Source organism: Entelurus aequoreus, linkage group LG21 (genome assembly GCF_033978785.1).
Source record: "Entelurus aequoreus isolate RoL-2023_Sb linkage group LG21, RoL_Eaeq_v1.1, whole genome shotgun sequence".
In the NCBI taxonomy this organism is placed as follows: domain Eukaryota; kingdom Metazoa; phylum Chordata; class Actinopteri; order Syngnathiformes; family Syngnathidae; genus Entelurus; species Entelurus aequoreus.
This window is the reverse complement of record NC_084751.1, coordinates 2,746,406-2,770,111: the sequence shown is the minus strand read 5'-3', so window position 1 is coordinate 2,770,111 and position 23,706 is coordinate 2,746,406. Positions and strand designations below refer to the sequence as shown.

The following is a 23,706-nucleotide window of genomic DNA, read 5'->3' as shown; positions in this document are numbered from 1 at the left end:
TTGAAGGACTTTTAAATACGAAAAAAAAAGAGTTCGATGCTGTTCCAGATGAAGGTTGCTATTGTTATGGACTATCTTGCCAGTTGTGTGAAATACAGAGTTATTGTTAATCCGTTCGGAGTGCACCAATGCAGCGTGTAGAGGTTTGTGTACGCTTTATTTATTACTTGCCTTGTAATATACCTGCTTTGTTCTCTTTCATCTTATTCGTATTTCCTTCGGGAGTCCAAACATTTACTGAGCTACTTTCTAATATAAATCTCTGTTTATTTTTTCTCTTATCGATGTACTTTAAATTATGTTCTTTTAATTTGTGAAGCAAATAAACAGTCTCCTCTTCTCCTCTTTACTGTGGCTTATGTTTTTATTAAATGGTATCTGCTTCCGGGTTGTATCCCGCGGATTGAAGCTGGCCCATGCGGCGGTCGAGAGATCTGGTTTCCAATCGTATAATGCAGGTGAGTTATTCTGACTTTTCAAAAACCGAAAGGGATCGGGCTAAGGCACAAGTGTCAAACTCAATCTGGCCGGCGACATCATTTCATCAGGCCCGCAAACACCTGGAAATGATATGTGTCAATAAAATACTTCATATTTTCTCACTAAATGTAAATGATATTTTTAATTTTGACAGAAAAAATATATGTACTGCTTGAAATGGCATACCTTTTCAACTTTAATAGTATCCAAAATTGCAACAAATATTACAGTATATTATCATACTTTCCAAACATGTTTTTGTCTAAATACAAATACTTAACTTTACAGCAAACTACCCAATAAAAATAATAAAAATGACAATACAAAATGTATTGTCATTTTTATTTGAATTGAAAAAAACTACTACTGTTTTTGCGTTAAAATTCTGTTGAATTAGCTGCCGGTTTTTGACTGTAAAATATGCGGTTGTTCTTTTTACTATAAATGGAAAAACGATACATTTGTTTTAACGGCAGAAAAACTGTCAGCTAAGTTGCCAGAATAAAAAAAAGAACCTGTACTGTTTTTCCATTCAGAATATAATGTTGTAAAAACCAATGTAAATTTAAAACAAAAATTCTGGCAATTAAGCTGCCAGCTTTTACCGTAAACCCCCCCCCAAAAAACAGTGGTACTGTTTTTCCATTTACTGTAAAATGTTGTAAAAAATTTAAAAAACCCACTATTTTACAGTAAAATATTGTAAATGTTAAGTTTTTACTCTAAAAGCGACAGTCTGCTTAAAACAATTTATATAATTAATCATGAAATCCAGAGGCAACTTCATACATTAGTCGCTGTTACAAGCGGCCCTCTGATGGCAGCCATATCTGCCATGTGGCCCTCAATGAAAACCGGTTTGACATCCCTGGGTTAAGGTGTTTCCATGGGCTGTTGGATGCTTATTTAGACCCGAACTATTTGACAAATTAGATTAATTTAGTGCATGGACACGGACAGACTGACCGAGTAACCCTTGAGAAAGTGCATTAGTTGTAGACGACCACAATGTACACCACTGGGCAATTGTCTTACCAGCTTCTTGCTGTTGGCGGGGGTCTCCTTCTCCCGTACCTGCGGTCCTGAACGATCCCTCTGTAGCATTATTAACTGACCAGCTAGATTCAACATGATGCTCTCTGCCATGCAGGCCTGAGGTAAGCCAACACAAAAATCATGAAGATATGACTATTTTTCTGAATGTGTGTGTCTTAATAAGTTACCTGCTGCGGGGCTTTCAGCGTGATGCCAGTCTCCGTGCGCACTGATGTGAGCGTGACAGAGACCACCAAAGCAGGATGAGGGATGTAGCGCGACATGGAGACTTCCTGCAGCAGCTCCACACTGACGGTCGGTTTTGGACTAGAGCAGGAAAAAAATACAAGTTCACATGATGTACGTCACGGGAACACAGAGAGTACCGCGACCCATTTCGTACCCGTCGCTCCTCCTCTCTATGCTATAGAGGCAGATGGAGCAGTCGGCTCTGAACAAGATGACCATGTCTCGAAAAACGTTGAGCAGCAGCGTGTCGGATTGCAGCTTGGTGACCGAGGCGAAGGCGTTGTCCAGGTTGGACGAGCGCTGATACAGCCTCAGCTACGCGGGACAGAAAACACTTTGTGAACACCTAGAGGCCGTGTAAATATAATAAAATAAGGTCTCACCTCCTCTTGCTGGTCTATGAAATTGTAACAGGCCACCACCACAAAGTCGTTCCACCACGCCAGACCACCTGTCACCGTCATGTTCTGCTCCTACAAACCAAACGCAGACTTTGGATTCTATTACTGAGCATACCAAAGCGGATGTTTCAGCAGGCATTTTTAATATCTTCATACTATAGAAAGTAAACTTGTGATACACTTGAGTAGTGAGTGCACAGCTTGTATAGTATTGAGTCAACACACAGCCATTATTAAGCCTCTTGGACATGAAATTCACCAGAGCTGCACAAGTTGTACAGTAATCGGAGTCCTCCATGATGACATCACAATGTTCAGCCTTCTGGAGCCTTCCTTCTGCCAAAGCGCATGTTGGAATTCATGTGTACCCTCAATGAACTACAGCTCCCCATTAGCAACAGCACTCATGCAGCCGCAGACTATGACGCACCATCACCATACCTGATTAAAGACAAGACACTTTCCTTCCTTCCTAAGTTCCATCCTCCTTTCCTTTTCTAATTTTCGTGCGTCCTTCTGTCCTTCTTTTTCCTAAATTCCTTTTCTAACTTCTTTCTTTTCTTCATTCATTCCTAAATCCCTTCAGAACGTCCTTCTTTCCTTCCTAATTTATTACCTACCTTTCTTCTTTTCTTTCCACCCTTATTTCTTCCAATTTATTATCTTCCTTTCTTCCCTAATTTCCTTCCTTTTTTCTTTCCAAGCTTCCCTCCTTCATTTCTTCGTTCCTTCTTAATTTCTGTTCGTCCGTCTTTCATGTTTTCCTAACTTTATTTGGAACTTCCTTCTTTCCTAACTTCCTTCTTTCCTTCCTACTTTCCTTTCAAATGTTCTTCCTTCTTTCCTTCCCAATTTAATACCCATCTTCCTTATTTCCTTCCTTTCCTCTTTTCTCCCTAATGTACTACCTACCTACCTTCCTTCCTTACTTTCTTCCTTATTTCCTTTCTTAATTTCTTTTTTCCTAGTTTCCTTTCTTCCTTCCTTTCCTAATTTCTGTCCGTCCTTCGTTTTTCCTAACTTTACTTGTAACTTCCTTTCTAATGGCCTTCTTTTCTTCTTAATTTTAGTTTCTTCCCCAATTTCCTTCCTAATGTTCTTCTTTCTTTCCTTCCTAATTTCCCTCCTTTATTCCTTCCTAAAGTTCTTCTTAATTTCCTTTCTAAAGTTTTTCCTTCCTAATTTATTCCCACCTTCCTTCCTAACGTATAAACTTTTTTCTTTTTTTCCTTATTTATTTTTTTCTTTCCTAGCTTCCTTCCCTATTTCTTTTCTTCTAGCTTCCTTCCTTCATTCTTTCCTTTCTTTCTTCATTATTTCCATCTGTTAATATGTTCCTTAACTTTCTTCTTTCATAACTTCCTTCATAACTTCCTAATTTCCTCCTCCTTCCTTCTTACCCTGCTAATGTTCTTCCTTATTTTCTTCCAAATGTATTACCTTCTTTCCTTCCTTCCTTTCATCCTTCTTTCCTTCCCAATATATTACTTTCCTTACTTCTTTCCTTCTTAATGTATTACCTTCTTTCCTTCCTTCTGTCACAGCCAATGTTGGAATTAATGTTTCTCCTCAATGAATCATGCTTGACTGTAGGCAAGACAATTATCTTGTGTTGCCTATTTACTATTTAGACAGTAACAGCTGTGTGAGTGACTACTATAATTTCTATAGTGTTATCCTCTGAGAAGATATACTGTATAGAAAATTGTTGCTGAAATCCCCTTTGGGAAGACACTGTATATTCTAAATTTGCATACCTGAGTGATGTTTCCAAAGAGTTTCCACTTCCTTGTAAACAAAGAGTAGTGTGCAAAGCCACGTCGCCCTGCAACAGCCATGCACTGCCCAGCTGTGTTGATGGCTGCAAACTGCACACAAAAATAACATCATGACATGCAGTAAATAAAGGCCATTAAAGTGTACTAGCCACAACTTAAAGCACTGTGCCTTACCCGTATAGGCCAGTTACTCTCGAGGTATGTGCTATGAATCTGTAGGAAAGAGCATACAATTAATGCTGACTGAAAAGAAGGAGCATCACTAAATAGCTTACCTGGACCACATGCCAGTGCTTGTGTCCCAGTAAAGTGCTGAGTCCCTGAGAGAGTGAGGAGTCCGGGTGGTGGTGGTGGTGCGGTGGGCTGCCGTCGTGCAGGTGCAAGCGTGAGTGCTGTTGCGTCTCAGAGCTGTTGTGCGCCTGCGCCGGGTCGCCGCAGGTCAGGTAAAGGCGGTCCTCGCCATGCAGCAGCACTTGCTCCTGGTTACTCTGTGCAGAAAGAAACTTTTATGTCTTGACTGGACATTGAATGCACCACGCGTTGTGTTTGGTCACTTACCGTGCACGGGTTGACCGTGAGGGCGCTTTTAATGAAGTGGAACTGTAGGATGCCCGCCTGCTGGGAAGATGGTGGAGGTGACACGGTCTCCTCTTCTTGCTGCGCCTCCTCCTGCTTAATCTTTACGCGTTTGGTGTGCAGCACCCACAGATGGTAGCCCTCTGCACCCCAGCTCTGCACCAGAGGCATCTTTCAGTACACAAAACGTTCTAAATACACATTATAAAAACGGCCAAGAGTACAAACCATAGAGCTGATTTTAAGGGGATCCTTCTTGGTGCCATCGGAGCGATACCTGCTCAAGAAAACACAAATGTTAAGACTCCACATCCATGTTTGCCAAAAGAAAAGAGAAAGGTGTCAACAATGTTTTCCTCCTGTCCTTAAGGGGGCAGTAATGTGCATTACAAAATAGTACACATGGAAGAAGCTGTGTTTGTGTTGATGTGCGTCCACCCACGCAAAGTCCTCTCCGAGCGTGCAGATGAGTTGAGCTCCAAAGACGCTCCACAGCGACAGGCCGCCACACTCCCACGTAACCATGGCGACGCTATAGTCGGGGGACCAGCATATGAGCTTGACCGGACCCGTCTTGTTGTAGATGTCTATGGAACATACAATTACATTAAAGACTTCCTTTTAAAAAGGTCCCCCATTAGGCAAAAGATACTTTTTTTTTCTTCAATTGAGCATTGATTGTGCTAAAATGTATGCATGCAATCATACACACATACAGTAAATAAGGATTTCCAATACATACACATATATAATTGATTGTGGCGCACCGCCACTGCAAAATAAAACAAACAACACCTTAAAAATGAGAGGTTTTATGTGAAAACAAATGTAAGCCCTTTTGGCTGTGTGCCTAAAGACTGATCAGCGAAACAGCACTGCCCAAACGATTGTTTAAAACGGAGGCAGCATGTCTGCGATGTGGAGGTACTTAAATATATCCAAGATATATAAATGTGCAATGTGCAAAGAGGGTAGTGGCCCTCCTTAAAAGGAGAGAAATCTGTGGGAAACCCTGCATGTACATAGAAGGGAAGACCGCTAATTGTTTTTCTATTTAGAACAATGTAAACAAAACACACAGGTGAAAGGCCTGTCTCGCCCACCCACAAACCAAAGAGGGCACCAAACCAGAGGAATAAAGGCAATAAATAGGCAAGTAAAAGGATAGCAATGAATAAAGTGCTCCTTAGTATTAAGTGTAAGTATTAAATGAGAATCGTACGATTTATAATAAAGTAAATAAATATAATGGAGCTGTGTGTCTAATCTCAACATAATTCAATAATACTGACTGCTCAGTAGTAATAACTGGGAATAGTTTTAAGTTTTTATTTTTATTTTTATTTCAGGCAATGACATAAAAAAGTACAAAGTTGACAACACATAATAATATAAATTAATATAGTGCAAAGATAATGTATAGTATGTAATGCATGATTGTCCAGTTTTGCCTGAAAGGGAGTGGGAAGAAGATAATTTATTTAATCCCACCCCCAGTTCTCCATTCAGTGATTATTCACATGAGTTTCACTCTTACTTTGTTCAAGGATTATAATACAGATGTTGTATCATAGTGGCATTACCACAGGTAACAATGATTATTACACTGTAACAATAATTTGTATCAACAATGTAGGAATAATGAATATACCAACAATGGTAGTAGACAACATAGCAATAATGGTAATAGACAACATAGCAATAATGGTAAGGAAACATTGAGCACATGTTAACACTTTGAGACAGAGTACAGCAGCAGGTCAAATTAAAGAACCTCATCTCTATATTTGAACCAGACCCCATGTTTGTATAATAGTTTAAATTGATTAATAGTTTGGCATTGCTTGTGTTGTAAGTCCAGTTTGTTCCATAGTTTTACTCCACATACAGACACACAAAAAAAAGTCTATTCAAGTATGTTGACACAGGGTTCCAGATGAAAAATAATTCATCCCTCGATCCCCTAAGTGAATATTTAAAGTTTTCTAACTGAATAAATGCATGATGAGCAACACCCTCTGCATGACCTGCTACCTCCAACACGAGGCAGCCGCACTGCCAGGACATTGAGGAACCAACATAAGCTGGCTGAACCCGAGCCCAAAGCCAAGACAAAGAGACTTAAAAACTCTACCCTGCATACTGCAATTAAACTGTATAATAATACTATCTAATTAAATAAGTAATACAGTCATATACCAGAATGCTAATAGTTTCCATGCTGCTGTTGCCCTGAAAATGAAAATGGTTTTTTATATAAAATACTGTCTGTTCTTTTAATTGTTTTTATCTTTGTTTGTTTAATATTCATTGTAAAGTTCAGCTGTTTTTTCAGTGGGGCCTTGGCTGCACTGCAAGCATGAATAAATAAAGTCAAGTCAAGTCAAGTCAAATGTGTCTTAAAGCACTTTTAAACTGTCTAAATTCCAGCATCCAGGCTAAACACGCTTCCAATACTCTATTGTGGGAACTTTTAAACATATTCAAAAGTGTTATAAAATACTTCAATATGGGGCTTTTAAAGTACTTTTATTGTATGATACCATTAACTCATGTTCAATGAGCCCAAAGTGATACTTGTGCTAAGCTCCACAAGGGGGAGCTGTGTCCTTATTGGACTGCTGACTCCCAAGTGTTTGAGAGAAAGAATGAGACCACTGAATACCTGGGTAGTGTTTTGGGGTGAGCTCCAGCTTGTGGGAGAGCTGCATGGATCCGGTTGCGGTGTCAATCATGTAGACCAGCACTGAGCCGCTGTAAAGGGCATTCTGATTAGTGCACATCTTGCAATACGTAGATGACTTGTTGTAGTATGTATGCAGAAAACAATGGCTACGTCTACTCAAAGCAAGATACAGTATAGAAAAGACGGCTGTCGACTTGGCAGACGTCCAAAGTAGGGAGACGTTTCTGACATGCACACACTAGGGAGCCTGGGCAAACACAGGCCGACACATACACACCCCGCACACTCAGCAATTACCCTCTGTGGCGCACAAGCAAACACGCATGCAGATTCCAGCACTGCATTGTGGCCACCTACCTTGCGCACCCAAAGGCCATCAGTCTGTACTTGTTGTTGACGGCCAGGCATGTGCCATCGCTCACATCTGCGGCCCAGACGCCCTGCAGTTGCTGGACACACAGGAGTTGGGATTTAGGGATTGAATTCATTTGATGTACAAATGAAAAAACTCACACTGCCTGAGAGAGGTTATTGAGAGGTGACCGATGAGACGACTGAGAAACAGGAAGTTAGTGTTTAAAAACAAATTTGCAACGATTAGAGGGAAATCTTCTCCCTAGTGGCGAGGACACCGTTTGCGAACAAGAGCAGGCAATAGATCCAACAATAATGTCGGATAGCAGCAGAGTCCTCTGTTAGATCTTAGTCTAGTGGGCTAGCATAACAGAAATGTCCCGAAGTATATACTGTACATTTGCAGAAGATGGCGGAGTCATCTCGGAAATTGTTCTAAGTCTTGCTGTTTTTAGGTTAAAAAAAAAAGATATAAAGTGTTCATTTCTTTTACACCCTCTTGAGATAGTTAAGAATGATCCTTTAACAAGCCTCGTGCTGTATACGCTACATCGGGGGGTGTCCAAAGTGTGACCAGGGGGCCATATGCGGCAAGTTGCTTGCACACAGCACATTGTTCAAATAAAATCAAACAAAAACCAACAATAAAGATGTAAGAAAAAGAGCAAAAAGATGTAACGTAATAGGAAAAGGCTGACATTTTGATAGTAATTAATAATAATATACTTTGATACTTATAACACAAAGCTGACAATGTTTGGTTTGAAATAGATATGTCTGTTTTGGGAAATTTTTAACAAATAGAAAAAAAATTCTAAATGGCCCTTGCTTGATTTGACTTTTTAGTATTCGGTGGACAAAGTTCAGACATGCAAGTCAAAATGGTACATGTATATAATTTTTTAAAAGTTACATATATACACATTAATTGCCTTGATGTCTCTTCAGTTAACGTGTACATTTTACATGTTACTGCACCGTGGGTCTCTCAATTTAAAAAAACTTCTGTCCACATGTGGCAGCTCTGACAACACAGCAGCCATTGACTTCCCTTCTTTTTACTAAAGTGAATGTTGGAAATAAAACTCGACAACTGAAACAGTTCAGAATGTGAAAATGATCTGCAAATTTTATGAAGCCTTCAAAAAGGCCGACATTGACACTGGAATTAAAATGATTTATGTATGGCAAATTGACCAGTATGTATATTTTTGGTACAATCTATTTTAGGGAGTCTTTTCTTACTTGGACCATGGCTTTTTACATGTCAAAATCATAAAGAAGATTTATTTCGGCAACTTGGCATGCATACAGTACACCAAATACATTACATGACCTATTTCAAACTAATTATTTCAGCATAAGACAGCATGTTGTCTCATTAAGCCTCATCGTGTATGCTCGGTTATAATGCAAGCATGTCAACACACGCATTCTTACATCCGCAGTGATGCTGCTGCTTAGGGGCGTGATGAAGCCCAGGCGTCCATCACTCAGTACCACAGCAAAGCCGTCCAGGGTCTCGCAGTACTCCATGCAGCGGATATGAACACCTTCCAAGTCCAGGGACGGGCCACCTTCACAGGTATAAAATAATACTTTATACAGAAAAAAGAGAGGACATTTTTGTTGAGTAAAAATCTGTGCAGCGTGTTTCACCTCGAGCAGACTGGAGGTCTAGAGAGAAGGGGATGGTGGTGAGGCAGATGGCCTTGCGTCCGTTGCCGCCGAGCCCGTCCCAGTGCAACACGTGGAGGTAGCCGTCTGCCGTGCACACCAGCAGCTCATCATGGAGGGACTGTAGACTAGCAAGAAGAAATGCAGTTTATTAGAGAGTGTAAAAGGGTGCCTGTGCCATACAAAAGGCCACAGAGTTCATTGTCTTTGAACTGTAATCACAGCTAAAGATGACACGACCAAGAGAACAGTGCAGAGGAGGGAAATTCTCCTGGCAAAACTGTGAAAATATCAAATGCGCCCACTCAACGCCCGCGCAAGCAAGCTGTCTCTGTTGAGCGATTAACTGGGCTGAGTAACGGCTGTCAAATGAAGACGGCGGATGAAGTGACGCTGGATACCAACACAATGGCTGACAGGAGACGCGCAGTGTAACAAAAGGAGACAACAGTCAGCAAATAAAGAGTGTGCGATGCAACAGCGAGCATTGCAGTTTACACTTACTGTGCAGTCAAGGGCACGTGTTCTGGAATGTGGGCTGCTCCGGTTATAAATTAACAAGACAGAGAACGTTGAGGAAATAGCCAAAAGCTGATTTCTTCTCATCTGACGAAACAGATGCTCTTATTTTAATCAGTAGGACTTCTATTCAATTAAATCCTTAGTTTTTTGCCTCAAAGTCCTCCTGTGTGCCACTGTCCAGACCATTTTACTTGTAAACATTAATAAAATAAAAGATTTTGAGGAAATAAGAATATTGACCTAATCCCTCTGATAATACCCTTGGTATCCACACGCCTTCCCCTTACATGTCGTGGTCTGACTGAGACAATGCTGACACTCCAACAGTTGCTATATTATCCCTCTTATTTATTTACAATAAGTTCCAGACTATAAGCAGCTACTTTTTTCCTAAGCTTTGAACCCTGTGGTTGATAAAACAGACGGAATTTTCTTCGCTGACGGCCGGCCATAAAGCAAACAGCTTTCAACTATCACATGCAAAGACACTTAAAAAAATGCTGTGTTATTGTTAATGATATGGCGCCATTTTTTTTTTTAGACGAGTTCGCTCACTGCAAGCGTAGCTGGGTATATGGCTGTGAGTTTATCCTGCTGTTTAAAGCTTTGAACCGGAAGTACAAGTACCGTTCTGTCTTCTAGTCATCTATAGTGTTTCTACTCATATGGATTCATCACTCCAAGCAATGTTTGTAAGTTTTATAAAACTAAAACAATTCTTACATACTAAACCGTCCCATGTGTTTTTGTGTATATTTGTACGCGCTATAATAATGTAATGAAGCTAGCATCGTTAGCATTAGCTAATACGTTTAAGAGTGTCTGTGTTAGTATTATTTCCTTACAATGGCATACTTTTTGTATTGTTCGTTTCACAAATTCCTCAGTCTGTTTATAGATGATTGGAGAGGTAGCTTTCGCAGCGAGTGGGTCAATGACGATGAGTTCTGTTTTGTTTCATCAGCCGTTTTACTGTCGTGTGAAAGGCACTGTCTGGGAACAATTAAAGTAGGTAAATAAATATTTATAAAATCTTTCTGTAAATAACTCATTACTGCAACATATATACCTGCGGATTATAGTCTGGTGCGGCTAATATATGGAAGAAACGAAATGTTCAGAAAATTTAGTGGGTGCGGCTTATACACTGGTGCGCTCTAGAGTCCGGAAAATACGGTACGTAATACCTCATTAATAGGTGCTTACTTTCTGCCCAGTGGTTCCATCTACACTTAAAATGTACTGTTATTTCAAGCTATCTTAGCAGTTAGCTTAGCTATTAGCTTGTCTGATTCTGGCTTGCTCTTGGTGTGTAACATGTTTAGCCTCAACTCTCAGGGGAGCGGTGTTTGTGATCGGCATTAAAAGGCATTCATCGGTAATGGTGATTACATTCTTTTTCATGAAAAGTGTCTGATTCTAATCGGTGGCCAATCAATTGGCAAATCCCTAAATAATACTTAAAAAACAGAACAAAAAAAAGAAACAAATGCATGTCTGCATCATCTAGGTAAATAGCACAACAGCCAACCAATCACCGAGCGCCATCTCCATGTGGCGAACAAAGCAAACGCAGCAAAGATGAATAGATTAAAAAAAAATCAGCCTACCTGGTGATGGGGGCCTCCAGATCAACAGGCTTCTTTATCTCGAGTGACAAAGCAGGGGCACACTGCTCCTCCTTCAAACCCGGTGTTACCTTCACGCGAGGGCTCCCTCTGTTCCAGCACATGAGAATAAACGCAAAGAAAGAATATGTCACCACTTGCCCACATCTGCTGGTACGCCATTTCAGAATGTGAAACACAAGCGATTGTTTCCGTGGCTCTCTTGTATGTTGATATTTGAGACGAGAAGGTGGAGGCTCCTACTTTGGGTAGACTGGCTCGTAGAGGTACTTGTCATCCCCACCGCCGAGCACAGAGAACAGGAGGATATAGCCTTTGGCGGTCTGGAAACACAAAGAAAAACGTTGACTTAACATCAGGTATGCAGGAGATCGCAAAAAGTCGCTGCCTGACCAGGGCTCAGAAAATCTGCAGAGACTCCTCCCAACCCCACCAAAGACTGTTTTCACTGCTGGACTCTAGAAAGATGTTCCGCAGCCTCCGTAGCAGAACCTCCAGGTTCTGTAACAGCTTCTTCCCTCAGGCCGTAAGACTCTTGAACGCATTAAAATAATCCCTTCAATTCCACCAAAAAATGGATTAACTCGCTGTAATATAAAGACAATATAACATACATCCATAAACGTGGATGCATATGCAAAAGTGCAATATATTTATCCGTACAGTAATCTATGTATTTATATCTGCACCTTCTTGCTTTTTTAACCTGCACTACCATGAGCTAATGCACCGGAATTTTGTCTTATCTGTACTGTAAAGTTCAAATTTGAATGTAAATAAAAAGGAAGTCTAAGTCTAAGAACACGTTTGCCTCTAATATTTTTGTGATAAAAGTCATTCATGGTATAAATAAAGTTGGTATGGTATGGTATGGTTTCAAGGGTGTCAAAGGGCTTCTGATACACTTCTCTTTAATTAAGCAAATATGGCGTGTAGAGTTTTATACAAGGATTCACCGATCAGTATTGGCCGATTTCTGTAGAAAAAGCACTTGATCGGCCATTGCTGATTAATGCCAAGCACAGAAGCCACCTTTGGCTGAAACTATTTTTGGTCCCTCGGCTAACAGAGGCAGCGAGCAGCTAACAGTCTGACAGGAGTCACTCCTCTAAGTTAATAATCATCACCTCTTTTGCAGCAAATGAACTGCATTTCTTAGTATCTTACGTACATTATCACTGGAGGACAAAACTAAACAGGTTATACACTTGACAGAGCAAGCATGTTAATATATAAGCTAGCCACTAAGCTAGTTTGAAACGACAGTAAAACATAATAAACTTTAAGATGTGTAGATGGAACCACAGCTAGTAACAGGAAATAAACAGGTAGATTAATAAAAGTCTAGGACACAGAGGATAATGAAACAGCTACTGTGAGTATTGTACGTAAATCGGTTGCTCAAACAATTGAATATGATAAAAAAGAATAAGAAACTACTGTAGTTAAAATTTTGTGTTAATATTGCTTCATTGTCAGTAGCTATATAAAGATTTAAATTAAAACATTTACCCTGTATAGTTAATACATGTGATCGGTATTGGCGGATCACACTCATGGATGATCGGTATAGGAATCGGCAGCATAAAATCCTCATCGGACATTAACCCGAGTTTTAGATCAACATTTGTGCATTGGCATGATCTGCAGCTCAAACTACAAGTCTAAAAAAAAAAGTACAAACATTGTGGTCAGGTTTGATCAGTATTTAGGAGGTATGTCACAGTCTAACTTTTCTTTGCATCTTCAGTTATGACTGAAAACATGAAGCACAGCACAAATCCTGTGTACTGTATGCACAAGAGGACACGCTCCAGTTCTCAGCACTCTCAAAATCACTTTGTGTTATGTCTAAACATACCCTTTACATGACATTTGCAACATTGGTTGTCTTTAAAATGGTTTTGTAAGACATGTTAGCATACATCCGACATACGGCCAATTAGTTGCAATGTGTTTACTTGATGGCAGCCATGTTTTTGCATACATTTTACAGATAAGTGCTTGCCAGTCGCCTAAAGGTATGTACCGAATTAAGAAAAAACACCTTCAAGTAACAGTGGATGTTGTATAGAGGATGTGTGAGAAATTTCAAATTGATCCGACTTATTGGACTTAACAGCGCCACAATGTGGTATATTTGTCAGGAAAATATCAGGTAGGATGGTAGAGGTGTAGATTTTTAAATGTTGTCCTTTTTGTTTTCAGCAGTTCAGGACTAAAGTTATCTTACGTAAACAAATGCATTCGGTCATTAGGGATGTAACAATACATATTATTAAATGATGATCACAGCAAAACTACCGACGGTTATTATTTATTTATCGAAAACGGTGATGGAAAACTGCCCTTTGATAAACTCAGACTGACCGGCGCCAGTTTGCTAGCTTAAATGCTAACATTAAAACAAGAGACATTAACGTCTTTCCTAAGAAACGACATAATTCAATCCAATCTTGAAAAAACACATTGCTGTCTGAGCAACTAAGTTATACAATTTTGCACATTGAACCTACAAGAGTGATTGTACTCCGAGGATTAGAGACAAAGGGGTTTTTACGGTGCGTTCAAGGACCGCTGAACAGAGTAGGATGCCACAAGGCTTGTCTAAAAAATAAATAATAGATTTGAATTGTTATGTACTTTTCATTGAAATAGCCAGGTGTATAGTTCACTAAAACGTAGCAAACGCGAGAAAATGGCTCCATTTTTGTCAGTAATTACAGGTGTTTGCCACAATGCAACCGTAATTACCTTAACCACAGCACACCAAGAAAGGCCTCCATAAAGCTGAAGTTTCAACCGTGCAGCAGCTCGTCTTCGAACAGGATTTGCCAAAGAAGAGCAAAATGGGCTGACTGACAGATAGTTGGCAAGGATAAATAATTTATTTTAAGATATGTAGCAAAGCCTGTTTTATTACACAGATTCCCTCTTTTGGGTTGTGGGCGTGTAGCTAACAGAAAGTAGAAAAACTGAACAAAAACAAAGTATAATACTGCCGAATGGAAATGTAGCTCTACCACCACATGTGATAAACTGGGGTTTGGCTTTCTTTGTTTTAATTGATTCACTAGCAAGCTCAAATGCGAGTGGTATTCAATACCAACCCCCATATTTTCCAGCTGTTTTTTGCACGACAGTACAAATTGGTAGGAGACCAGATCACCACAGCAAAGATAAAAACCAGAGGCATAAACCAGAGGAGCAGAGCCAAATGAATTCTGCAGATCAAATGCAAGTCCTACAGGACAACTGGTGAGTTACAGTACAAAGGGTCTACAAACGTTCTTCAATAACTTCAAAAGACTGTCGCTCACGGCAAGCAAAGGCCTGAAAATGTATGACAAAAAGGGTCTTTTTGTGGCAGGATTATGTCAAGTGGTTTTGCAGTTCTTTCCAAGAATTATGTAAAAGCTGCATTTTGAGCTTTCGCTCAGTTACAAAACATTACAAGCAAACAGTGTGACGGGGCCGACACGATGCAGCGGAGCATCCAAAAAAGCAATCCTTGAATTTTTATTAGAGGAAAAAAAATTATACTGAACTGCTAACTGTGACCGAAATCACGAGTTGCTTTCATGCACTTCAATATAAAATAGACTATTTGCAAACGTTATCTCTAACCTTGTCCTCTCCATAATAGGGCTATTGTTTTTTTAAATATGTGACTCAAAATAAATCAGACGCTGGTTCTCAGAACGATAAATAAAAAGAATGCCCTGCTATTTTTCAGAATCTACTGGATAAACACGAGTCAAAGGTTTTTTATTTGCCGAGAGCGATTTGGTGTTTTAAAGGATTTACTGACAAAATGCAACAATCTTCTACAGGACATGGGTGCTTAAATGTTTTGAAGGAACATTTAAGCACCCGCAATTCGGACATTAGACGATTATAAAATCGTTTAGTAAACGTCAATAATGGATAATACGATTTATTTACTGTAAATAAAATAATGCAGACCATTCTGACTGCACGTGATGCCACCAGCTCCTTTATTATCTGGCACTCATGTTCCAGTTTTGTACACATTTCTATTAATTTAATAAATCTGATGGGAATTTTGTAGAACCGCTCTGAGATCGGTAGGTTGTGAGTAGAGCTGTTCGATAATATCGGACTGCCGATATTATCGGCCGATAAATGCTTTAAAATGTAATATCGGAAATTATCGGTACCGGTTTCAAAAAGTAAATGTTTTAACTTTTTTAAAACGCCGCTGTGTACATGGACGTAGGGAGAAGTACAGAGCGCCAATAAACCTTAAAGGCACTGCCTTTGCGTGCCGGCTCAGTAACATAATATCTACGGCTTTTTACACACACAAGTGAATGCAAAGCATACTTTGTCAACAGCCATACAGGTCACACTGAGGGTAGCCATATAAACAACTTTAACACTGTTACAAATATGCGCCACACTGTGAACCCACACCAAACAAGAATGACAAACACATTTCGGGAGAACATCCGCACCGTAACACAACATAAACACAACAGAACAAATACCCAGAACCCCTTGCAGCACTAACTCTTCTGGGACGCTACAATATACACCCCCTGCTACCCCGTACCCCCCCCCCACCCCAACCCCCCCCCCCCCCCCCAACCCCGCCCACCTCAACCTCCTCATGCTCTCTTGGGGCGGTATAGCTCGGTTGGTAGAGCGGCCGTGCCAGCAACTTGAGGGTTGCAGGTTCGATCCCCGCTTCCGCCATCCTAGTCACTGCCGTTGTGTCCTTGGGCAAGACACTTTACCCACCTGCTCCCAGTGCCACCCACATTGGTTTCACTATGTAAAGCGCTTTGAGTCACTTGAGAAAAAGCGCTATATAAATGTAATTCACTTCACTCACTTCACTCTCTCAGGGAGAGCATGTCCCAAATTCCAAGCTGCTGTTTTGAGGCATGTTAAAAAAAATAATGCACTTTGTGACTTCAATAATAAATATTGACATTTTTTTCCATAACTTGAGTTGATTTATTTTGGAAAACCTTGTTACATTGCTTAATGCATCCAGCGGGGCATCACAACAAAATTAGGCATAATAATGTGTTAATTCCACGACTGTATATATCGGTATCGGTTGATATCGGAATCCGTAATTAAGAGTTGGACAATATCGGAATATCGGATATCGGCAAAAAAGCCATTATCGGACATCTCTAGTCAGTCAGTTTGAGGGTATGGGACTTTCCCCCCACCTCCTGGACTAGAAAGGTGCTGAGGAAGCGATGCGAAAAAAGGAGACTTTGCGTTTTGCTGCTTTGCAAGAGGAATACAAAAACAGACATGCGATGAACCGAGCCATCCTCCATAACTTTAGTGGTCTCTGTACATTTGCAGATAAAAATGAACTCATACAGGAAGTGTTCGTCATTGTCTGCCGAGGACCCATTCAAGATACACAAAGGGGAGTCTGGTGGTCTTTTGTAAGGCTATAAAATAACCCGAGAGGTGCCAAGCACTTTAAACTTCCTTTGCTCTTGTGCTTTGTGCCTTTTTACAACGCAACGCTGCAATTGACAAGGCCACAGTAACTGCTGACCTAGTCCTGAAAAATGCAGAAGCGACTCCGCTAGTTGGGGCTTGCGAGCAGCAAAATCATCAAAAGCACCAAGTCAGCTGGAAAAAAAAAAGTGTCGGCACGTCAAGTCTTCTTCTGCATGTTTGAACAGGCTTCGGAGGTCAACGCGTACATGCCTGTGTGAACGTTCAAAGTCATACCCTTAAGTTCACTATGGGAATGCTTTCCCAAAAGAGGGGCGAGCAGTCAAACAGGAGACGAGACAGTCGCTGCCATGCAGATGTTAAACAACGCCAACACGCAATGAATGCAGACGTCTGTGTCCAGGGGCAAGAGTACTAGTAGGTCATGCACATGATGTCAATAGATACTGATACACTGGTACACGGATATGCAACTAAATTATTTTAGAACGCACAGGACAGATAGACAGACGTGTTCCTTCAATGTTATTTAATAAATTGATCTTATTTTGAATAAAATGTCAATGTAAGGCTTAAATCACTCTGCTGAAATTAAGGAGCTACTGCAAAGTACCAGTCAAAAATCCCTCATCTTGCAAGAGTGTTCTGGTTATTTTAGGCATTTACTTTACAACCCTTACATGGCTTGTCTGTTTATGAAAACAGCAAATTCTTGGTCACTGAGAAAATCCTTAGTAAAAAGAGTGCCCTTTGCGTGACTGTATAATAACACAAACGGGATCATTTGGGCCAAGAAATTGGATGTGAAAGTACAATACATAAGTGATGCATCGGTTCTTGACTCCTGCCACAAACAAATCCACATTTTGCTCTTCCAGGGACTAAGGTACTATCCTATATTAACAGGATAATTCCTTAAACGAATAACTATTTAGCCTAATCTCCGTGTCAGCCACACTAACCCATCGTTTAAGGTTCCCCTCCTTGGATATTTTTTTACACGGGTAAGTGCGCCGTCTATTTCTTGAATCTCCGAATCTTAGCTCTGTATGGACTCATTGATCGTTTATAAACGGAGTTCGGAGAGAAAGTGACGTCAGAAAGAACGCTCCACAGCCAGCTTCATAACAACCGGTTTCCACTCGGAGGTAACCACTAGAAAGATGGAGGCGAATCATCCAGACATGCCCGTGTTTCTTCTCCTTCTACATGTACAGGCGCTTGTAGAAATCACACATGAATGCCTTAAGAGAAGGAAACGTGCGATTGCAGCTGTTTCGGATAAAACACATCTCGGACGGCAACATAGCCAGTGTTTCCCATAAACTGCCAAGATACCTGTGGCGGTGGGGGCGTGGCTATGGGTATGGTCACCATGACATCATCGAGTAATTTGCATAATTTACTACAAAGATATGATTTTCTCTAAAAGGCTCAAAAAAGGTATACTTACTAATTAATAACAGTTTTGTTTTAAAAGTCCATCCATCCATCCATCCATTTTACAATATAATTACAACACTTTATGTACATATTTATATACAGATTTGAACAATAAGTTATTCACTGAAATATATTTATTAATTGTGGTTCTTACAAAAAATATATCTTATAAAATATAAAAGCTAAAATGTCTCTTAAAGCTCTGCCCCTTTAATTAGTGCATACTAAATAATTTAACTTTAGCCTACTACTACAACCATATTATTTACCAGCAACATAAAGTGAAACAGAGGCAGAGGTGTCCTACCACAGTCAGTAACAAATAAACAGAAAAAAGTAGTGGTCAAATACAAATAAGGCAACAAGAGAAGTATCCTACACTTCTCTTTTGTAAAGTAAATCTGAACAGCCTATATGAGCATCTACATCAACTATATGATTTGCCTGAGAAGCTGGACAGGACAAAAATAAAATAAAATAAAACAAAAAAAATACAAAAATAGAAATAAAAAATTTAATTTGTGGCGGACGAAATTCTTTCGTGGCGGGCCGCCACAAATAAATGAATGTGTGGGAAACACTGATAGCAATGTAGAGCGACGGTTTTGGATAAGGTTTGAAGAACGACAGCCTGGTGGGATATGTTTGTCAACAAGTGTGTTGTGCCAGAGGAATGGCAAGATAACTTTCGAATGTCCAGGTCAGCTTTGATTCTACTTAGCGAAAAACTTTGTGCATTTGTCGAAGGGGAGACAACGAGAATGCGGGCTCCCATGGATGTGATAAAAAAAAAGATAGCGTGTGCTTTGTATTACTTGGCCGCCGAGACTTGTGTATGCTTGTTGTGTACTCCATAACTACCATGAAGCCATGAAGAGCTGCTAAACGACGTCAGTGGTTGCGGCCGTCAGGTACGACCGCCAATTTGAGCCTCCAAGCACAGGCAGGATTGCAAGAATGGACAATGAAGGTGAAGGCAAAAGAGTGAGGAGTGTCCTGACCAGATATCTAGATCCCTAGATTGATTGTTGTAAAATGTTCCTTATCACATTGTTTACTTTCACATGTCCATTAAATATTTGATTAATTTATGATGGCTCAGGTGTGATTCACTACAATAGGGCTTTCTAAAAGCTTCAACGTTTATATGCCGGGTAAGGATACACTTCTAGGGTAACTATGAAGTAATATATGTGCGTCTGCCATTTTCCACGCATGCCTACTAGGTCGCGTTGTGCCGGCGGGCGTGGGGGGGAGGGGACCTTAGTGTAGAAGCAACCTAAAACACACAAATATGTGCAGTTTTAGCAAGGGGTTCTGTGGGGGGATTACATTAAGGTCTGCACAGGGTGTGAACAGCTAAGCATCTGGTGAACAGCTGGTGGGAAACACCAGGACTACAGTTAATGTGTTCACTTTTTATTCAACCATCAATGTAAGTAATGGGAAAATGTGTTCACTACTATATCCTGTTCAGAATCAGCCACAACATATCTAAAAGTTGTGTCTATGAGCGTGAGGTCATAGTGACTTTGGTGACCTTTAAGCACCTAAACAATCCCATCAGCTCATCTTTGAATGTTATTGGCAATTTGGAATTGCCTCAAGGCGTTCCCTGATATGCACACAATAATCGCAAGGCGAGGCAATCGGTCCCTGGTATTTTTAACTCCCGCCGCCGCTGCTGTGGCTGCTCCCTGTTGTTTTTGGCTGGACCCATCTGGAAATGAGCCTGACCTTTTTCCTCAGTCACATTCACTGCATTCATTCGGGTGCATTTTAACCCACAAGTATGGACGAAAAAAAAGGGGGCCACGACACAGACTCAGAGCAGGACACCAAGAGATGCCAAGCTATGATGTCATTTGGGTACAAACAACAGAACATGAGTGGCATTCAAATGGGGCATAAAGCACTTGAGTGTACTGTGGCACCTGACGACACAAACATGACCTCTTCGGAGCTGAAAATGCAAATGCCCCTGGCAGCCTTTTACAACACACTGCACATCTAGGCCGAATGAATCTGATGATGCATGAACACGCTAAACTGAACCACAGGAGAAAAACATTTACACCAGCCATACTCCATATGCAAACATCATGTAAACCTCACATCCTGATTACAAATTATTTTAAGAAATAACAGTCTGTGCGTACTAAGGTACTGTAGTGTAGCGGTCGGGTGGCTGAAAAGTAGTTTTAAACTGAGAAGCCAGCGGCTGTCACCGCAGTTAGCGAGTAGAAGCTCCGTCTATCCTGCAACAAGCATGAGGATATAAACCTAACATTTATAAACTAAATGAACGAAAAGTCCTTTGACTTATTAACGGCCGACTTATTACTTCTGAAAGAATAAACAACACATTACGTTGCTACTTACAACAAAAATAATCTGAGTGCTCTCAACACTGGTTATCTAGCCATAAAACACTGAGACAATCTTAAGCACTTTGAACATGTTTTTATTTTTATTATACTGGTATATATATCTTATACTTATTCAAACTAAAAATACCACAGTATCAGTTTTATATTTTGATAAAGGCTATTCCCAGTGTTGTTGCTAGGAATTTTAAAAATGGGGTCCCAGAGACCCCATCAAGTCATAAAAAAGGGGTCCCACAGTAAATTTTTGGGGTCCACTTTTTTGTAACCATTTTGAAAACAAATGATAAAAGTATGCATTATCCTGTTATATCTCACATTCTGTATTGTTTTGGAAAAAGGTTCTTATAAACTTTACTTAATTCATTAAAAAAACTATACAAAATTTAAAAAAATGTATTCAGTTATAAACATTCATTCACTTTCTTCTTTCCTTCATGGATCTAAACTTTACAGCTGCCGCCTCAAAATCAAATTTCTGTAGCTGACGAGGACCCCTGACACATCTAATCTCTGCATATTTTACTAGAATCCCCTTATGGGCATTACATATATCAAAATCAAGCACCTAGTCTACTGTTTACTTGTTGAAATACCCTTTTTAGAGCTAAAATATACCCAGACGACCCCTTTTCTGCTGCCAAAAGTTGATTTGAAGGGTATTTCGACAAGTAAACAGTACAGTAGGTACTTGATTTTGATATGTGTAATGCTCATAAGGGTATACTAGTAAAATATGCATAGATGAGATGTGTCAGTATCAAAATATTACTTGAAATCAATTTTTGGCAGCAGCAAAGTGGTCGTTTGGGTAGATTTTAGCTTTGTAAAGGGTATTTCAACAAGTAAAACAGTACAGTAGGTACTTGATTTTGATATATGTAATGCTCATAAGGGTATTCTAGTAAAATATGCATAGATGAGATGTGTCAGTATCAAAATATTACTTGAAATCAATTTTTGGCAGCAGCAAAGTGGTTGTTTGGGTAGATTTTAGCTTTGTAAAAGGTATTTCAACAAGTAAACAGTACAGTAGGTCCTTGATTTTGATATATGTAATGCCCATAAGGGTATTCTAGTAAAATATGCGTGAGTAAATATGCGATGTGTAAATATCAAAATATTACGTTGAATCACTTTTTGTCAGACAATATTACATTTAATGAACATTTTACCTAAATGAATACATCCAAACACTTTATAAATATTTATTATGTGCAGGAAGAAATAACAGTGACAATTGTATGTATCTTCCAAACAAGAAAGAGGTTTTATCTAGGGCTGGGCGATATGACTAAAAAATGTATCACGATATAAGTGTTTCATATCAGTCGATATCGATAATTATTGATTTAAAAAAAACAAAAAACTATTCTAAATAAAGACCAGGAGAAAAAAGGCTGAATTTAAATACTTTTATTTTAAATATAACCTTTAACCTTTAGAACGAGGTCAGCATTATGAAAAACAGTCAGATAAAATGAAAATACTGGTCGATGTGCAAATATTGACATTAAATAAATGCTTAATCCAACAAAATGTGCAAAGTATTGTAATTAAGAAATTAGTAGTGTACAACTCAGGCTTTAAAGCCATATTGGTAACAATATATGCAAATAAATAACAGTCACATTAAGCAAGCAGAAACAAACATGTCTTACAGAATATTGTAAACATCGGAATAAACTTGCGTCTGAACATCTGTGACAAAACAAACCTGTTACCCTCTTCAGTCATTTATGGAAAAATCCAACCAACTTCAGTATCTCCTTTTCCACGGATTCCCTGCACATTGTGTAAAGCTTAGGAATAGCTGTCTTGGAAAAGTGCTTTTCGGCCAGGTAGAACATAACGGGGGTCGAGGACGTGTATGAGATTCTCGTACCCAGACTTCTCAGCTATGCTGAGCGGTAGCATGTCCTTCGCTAATTGATACACCACTGCATCCGTTATTTCTTTATAACGTTTTGAATTTTTGTCGTATGGCACTGCTGCCGAGTAATACTGTTGTCGCTTCGGTGCTGTTCTACTTGCACCGGCTGATGTAGATAGTTGTGGCTGTTTGATACTGCTGTACTCCAGCGGGTGAGAGCGGCTCAGGTGGTAAAATAAGTTTGTCGTGTTCCCAGACTTGGTCGGGACGACGACCTTGCAAAGTTTGCAGACAGTATTACTCTGATTCGTTGCGGATTTTTAAAAATCCAAAATACTGCCAAACTGGTGACGTGACGTTTCCTTTTTTATTTACAATTTCCTCTCGTGCTGCCGCGCTCATATTCCCGTTTGGTTTCACTCCTCGTCGTCAGCTAGCCGTTGCTGCTTTTTTCTTTTCTTTTTTTTTTCCTATTAGCATTTCCCAGAATGGCTTGCGGTTCAGGCTCGGCCGTGATAGGTCGAGAGGCCAAAGCCCTTCCTCTGCCTACACCCCCCAGAATGCCGTGCGGTTACGGCTCTGCCTTTCTTCCTATTTTTTTCTAAAGAACTCAGTGAAATTATCGAACGTTCTATCGACCCCATTTTCTATTGATATTGATCACATGTCTATCGCGATATATATTGTTATTGTTTTATCGCCCAGCCCTAGTTTAATCACATCAAAATTGGACTACCAACAGTCCTTTAAATCTCATTAATACCACAGAAAAGGCAAACTGTCATTTTCCAGACACGATAAAGGCTTAAATAATGTCAAACACGTAGCGTTACAATAACCAGGAAGATAAAGTGTTTGTCTTACACCTAGTAATCCGCTGTGGACAGACCAAGCCAAGCAATGCAAGTTTAGCGAGCGGTGCACGCTCACGCGAAGGAAATACATTTTTGGCAGGCAATCACATTTTGGCACAACACCGGCAAATATAAACAAAACAAAACACCGGCAGAAAGTGATAATCAATAAAAAAACAAGCAAACCGGAGTTTTGACCCAGAGAAGGCAGGGTCGGTAAAATAACAAAAAATCTGCGTCCCAAGGACGCGCAGACTTCCGGAAATTTGCATCCTTTCTGATTTCAATGCGTAAAAAGACACAAAAAGT

The 23,706-nt window shown here is 39.9% G+C and overlaps 1 protein-coding gene across 1 annotated transcript in view; it reads right to left on the bottom strand.

Moving 5' to 3' along the window:
• The window catches only part of ric1 (RIC1 homolog, RAB6A GEF complex partner 1), a 57,805-nt gene that overhangs the window by 10,851 nt on the left and 23,248 nt on the right, over nucleotides 1-23,706 (bottom strand). The window contains exons 3-18 of the mRNA XM_062032224.1: nucleotides 11,630-11,709; nucleotides 11,369-11,476; nucleotides 9,219-9,364; nucleotides 9,000-9,136; nucleotides 7,563-7,654; nucleotides 7,185-7,273; nucleotides 4,962-5,106; nucleotides 4,748-4,796; nucleotides 4,502-4,675; nucleotides 4,219-4,431; nucleotides 4,118-4,156; nucleotides 3,923-4,033; nucleotides 2,148-2,237; nucleotides 1,919-2,079; nucleotides 1,704-1,842; nucleotides 1,516-1,632 (exon numbers count right to left, since the gene is read on the bottom strand). Of these exons, the coding sequence (XP_061888208.1) occupies nucleotides 1,516-1,632; nucleotides 1,704-1,842; nucleotides 1,919-2,079; nucleotides 2,148-2,237; nucleotides 3,923-4,033; nucleotides 4,118-4,156; nucleotides 4,219-4,431; nucleotides 4,502-4,675; nucleotides 4,748-4,796; nucleotides 4,962-5,106; nucleotides 7,185-7,273; nucleotides 7,563-7,654; nucleotides 9,000-9,136; nucleotides 9,219-9,364; nucleotides 11,369-11,476; nucleotides 11,630-11,709 (1,890 nt within the window). The remainder of the gene's footprint in view (nucleotides 1-1,515; nucleotides 1,633-1,703; nucleotides 1,843-1,918; nucleotides 2,080-2,147; nucleotides 2,238-3,922; nucleotides 4,034-4,117; nucleotides 4,157-4,218; nucleotides 4,432-4,501; nucleotides 4,676-4,747; nucleotides 4,797-4,961; nucleotides 5,107-7,184; nucleotides 7,274-7,562; nucleotides 7,655-8,999; nucleotides 9,137-9,218; nucleotides 9,365-11,368; nucleotides 11,477-11,629; nucleotides 11,710-23,706) is intronic.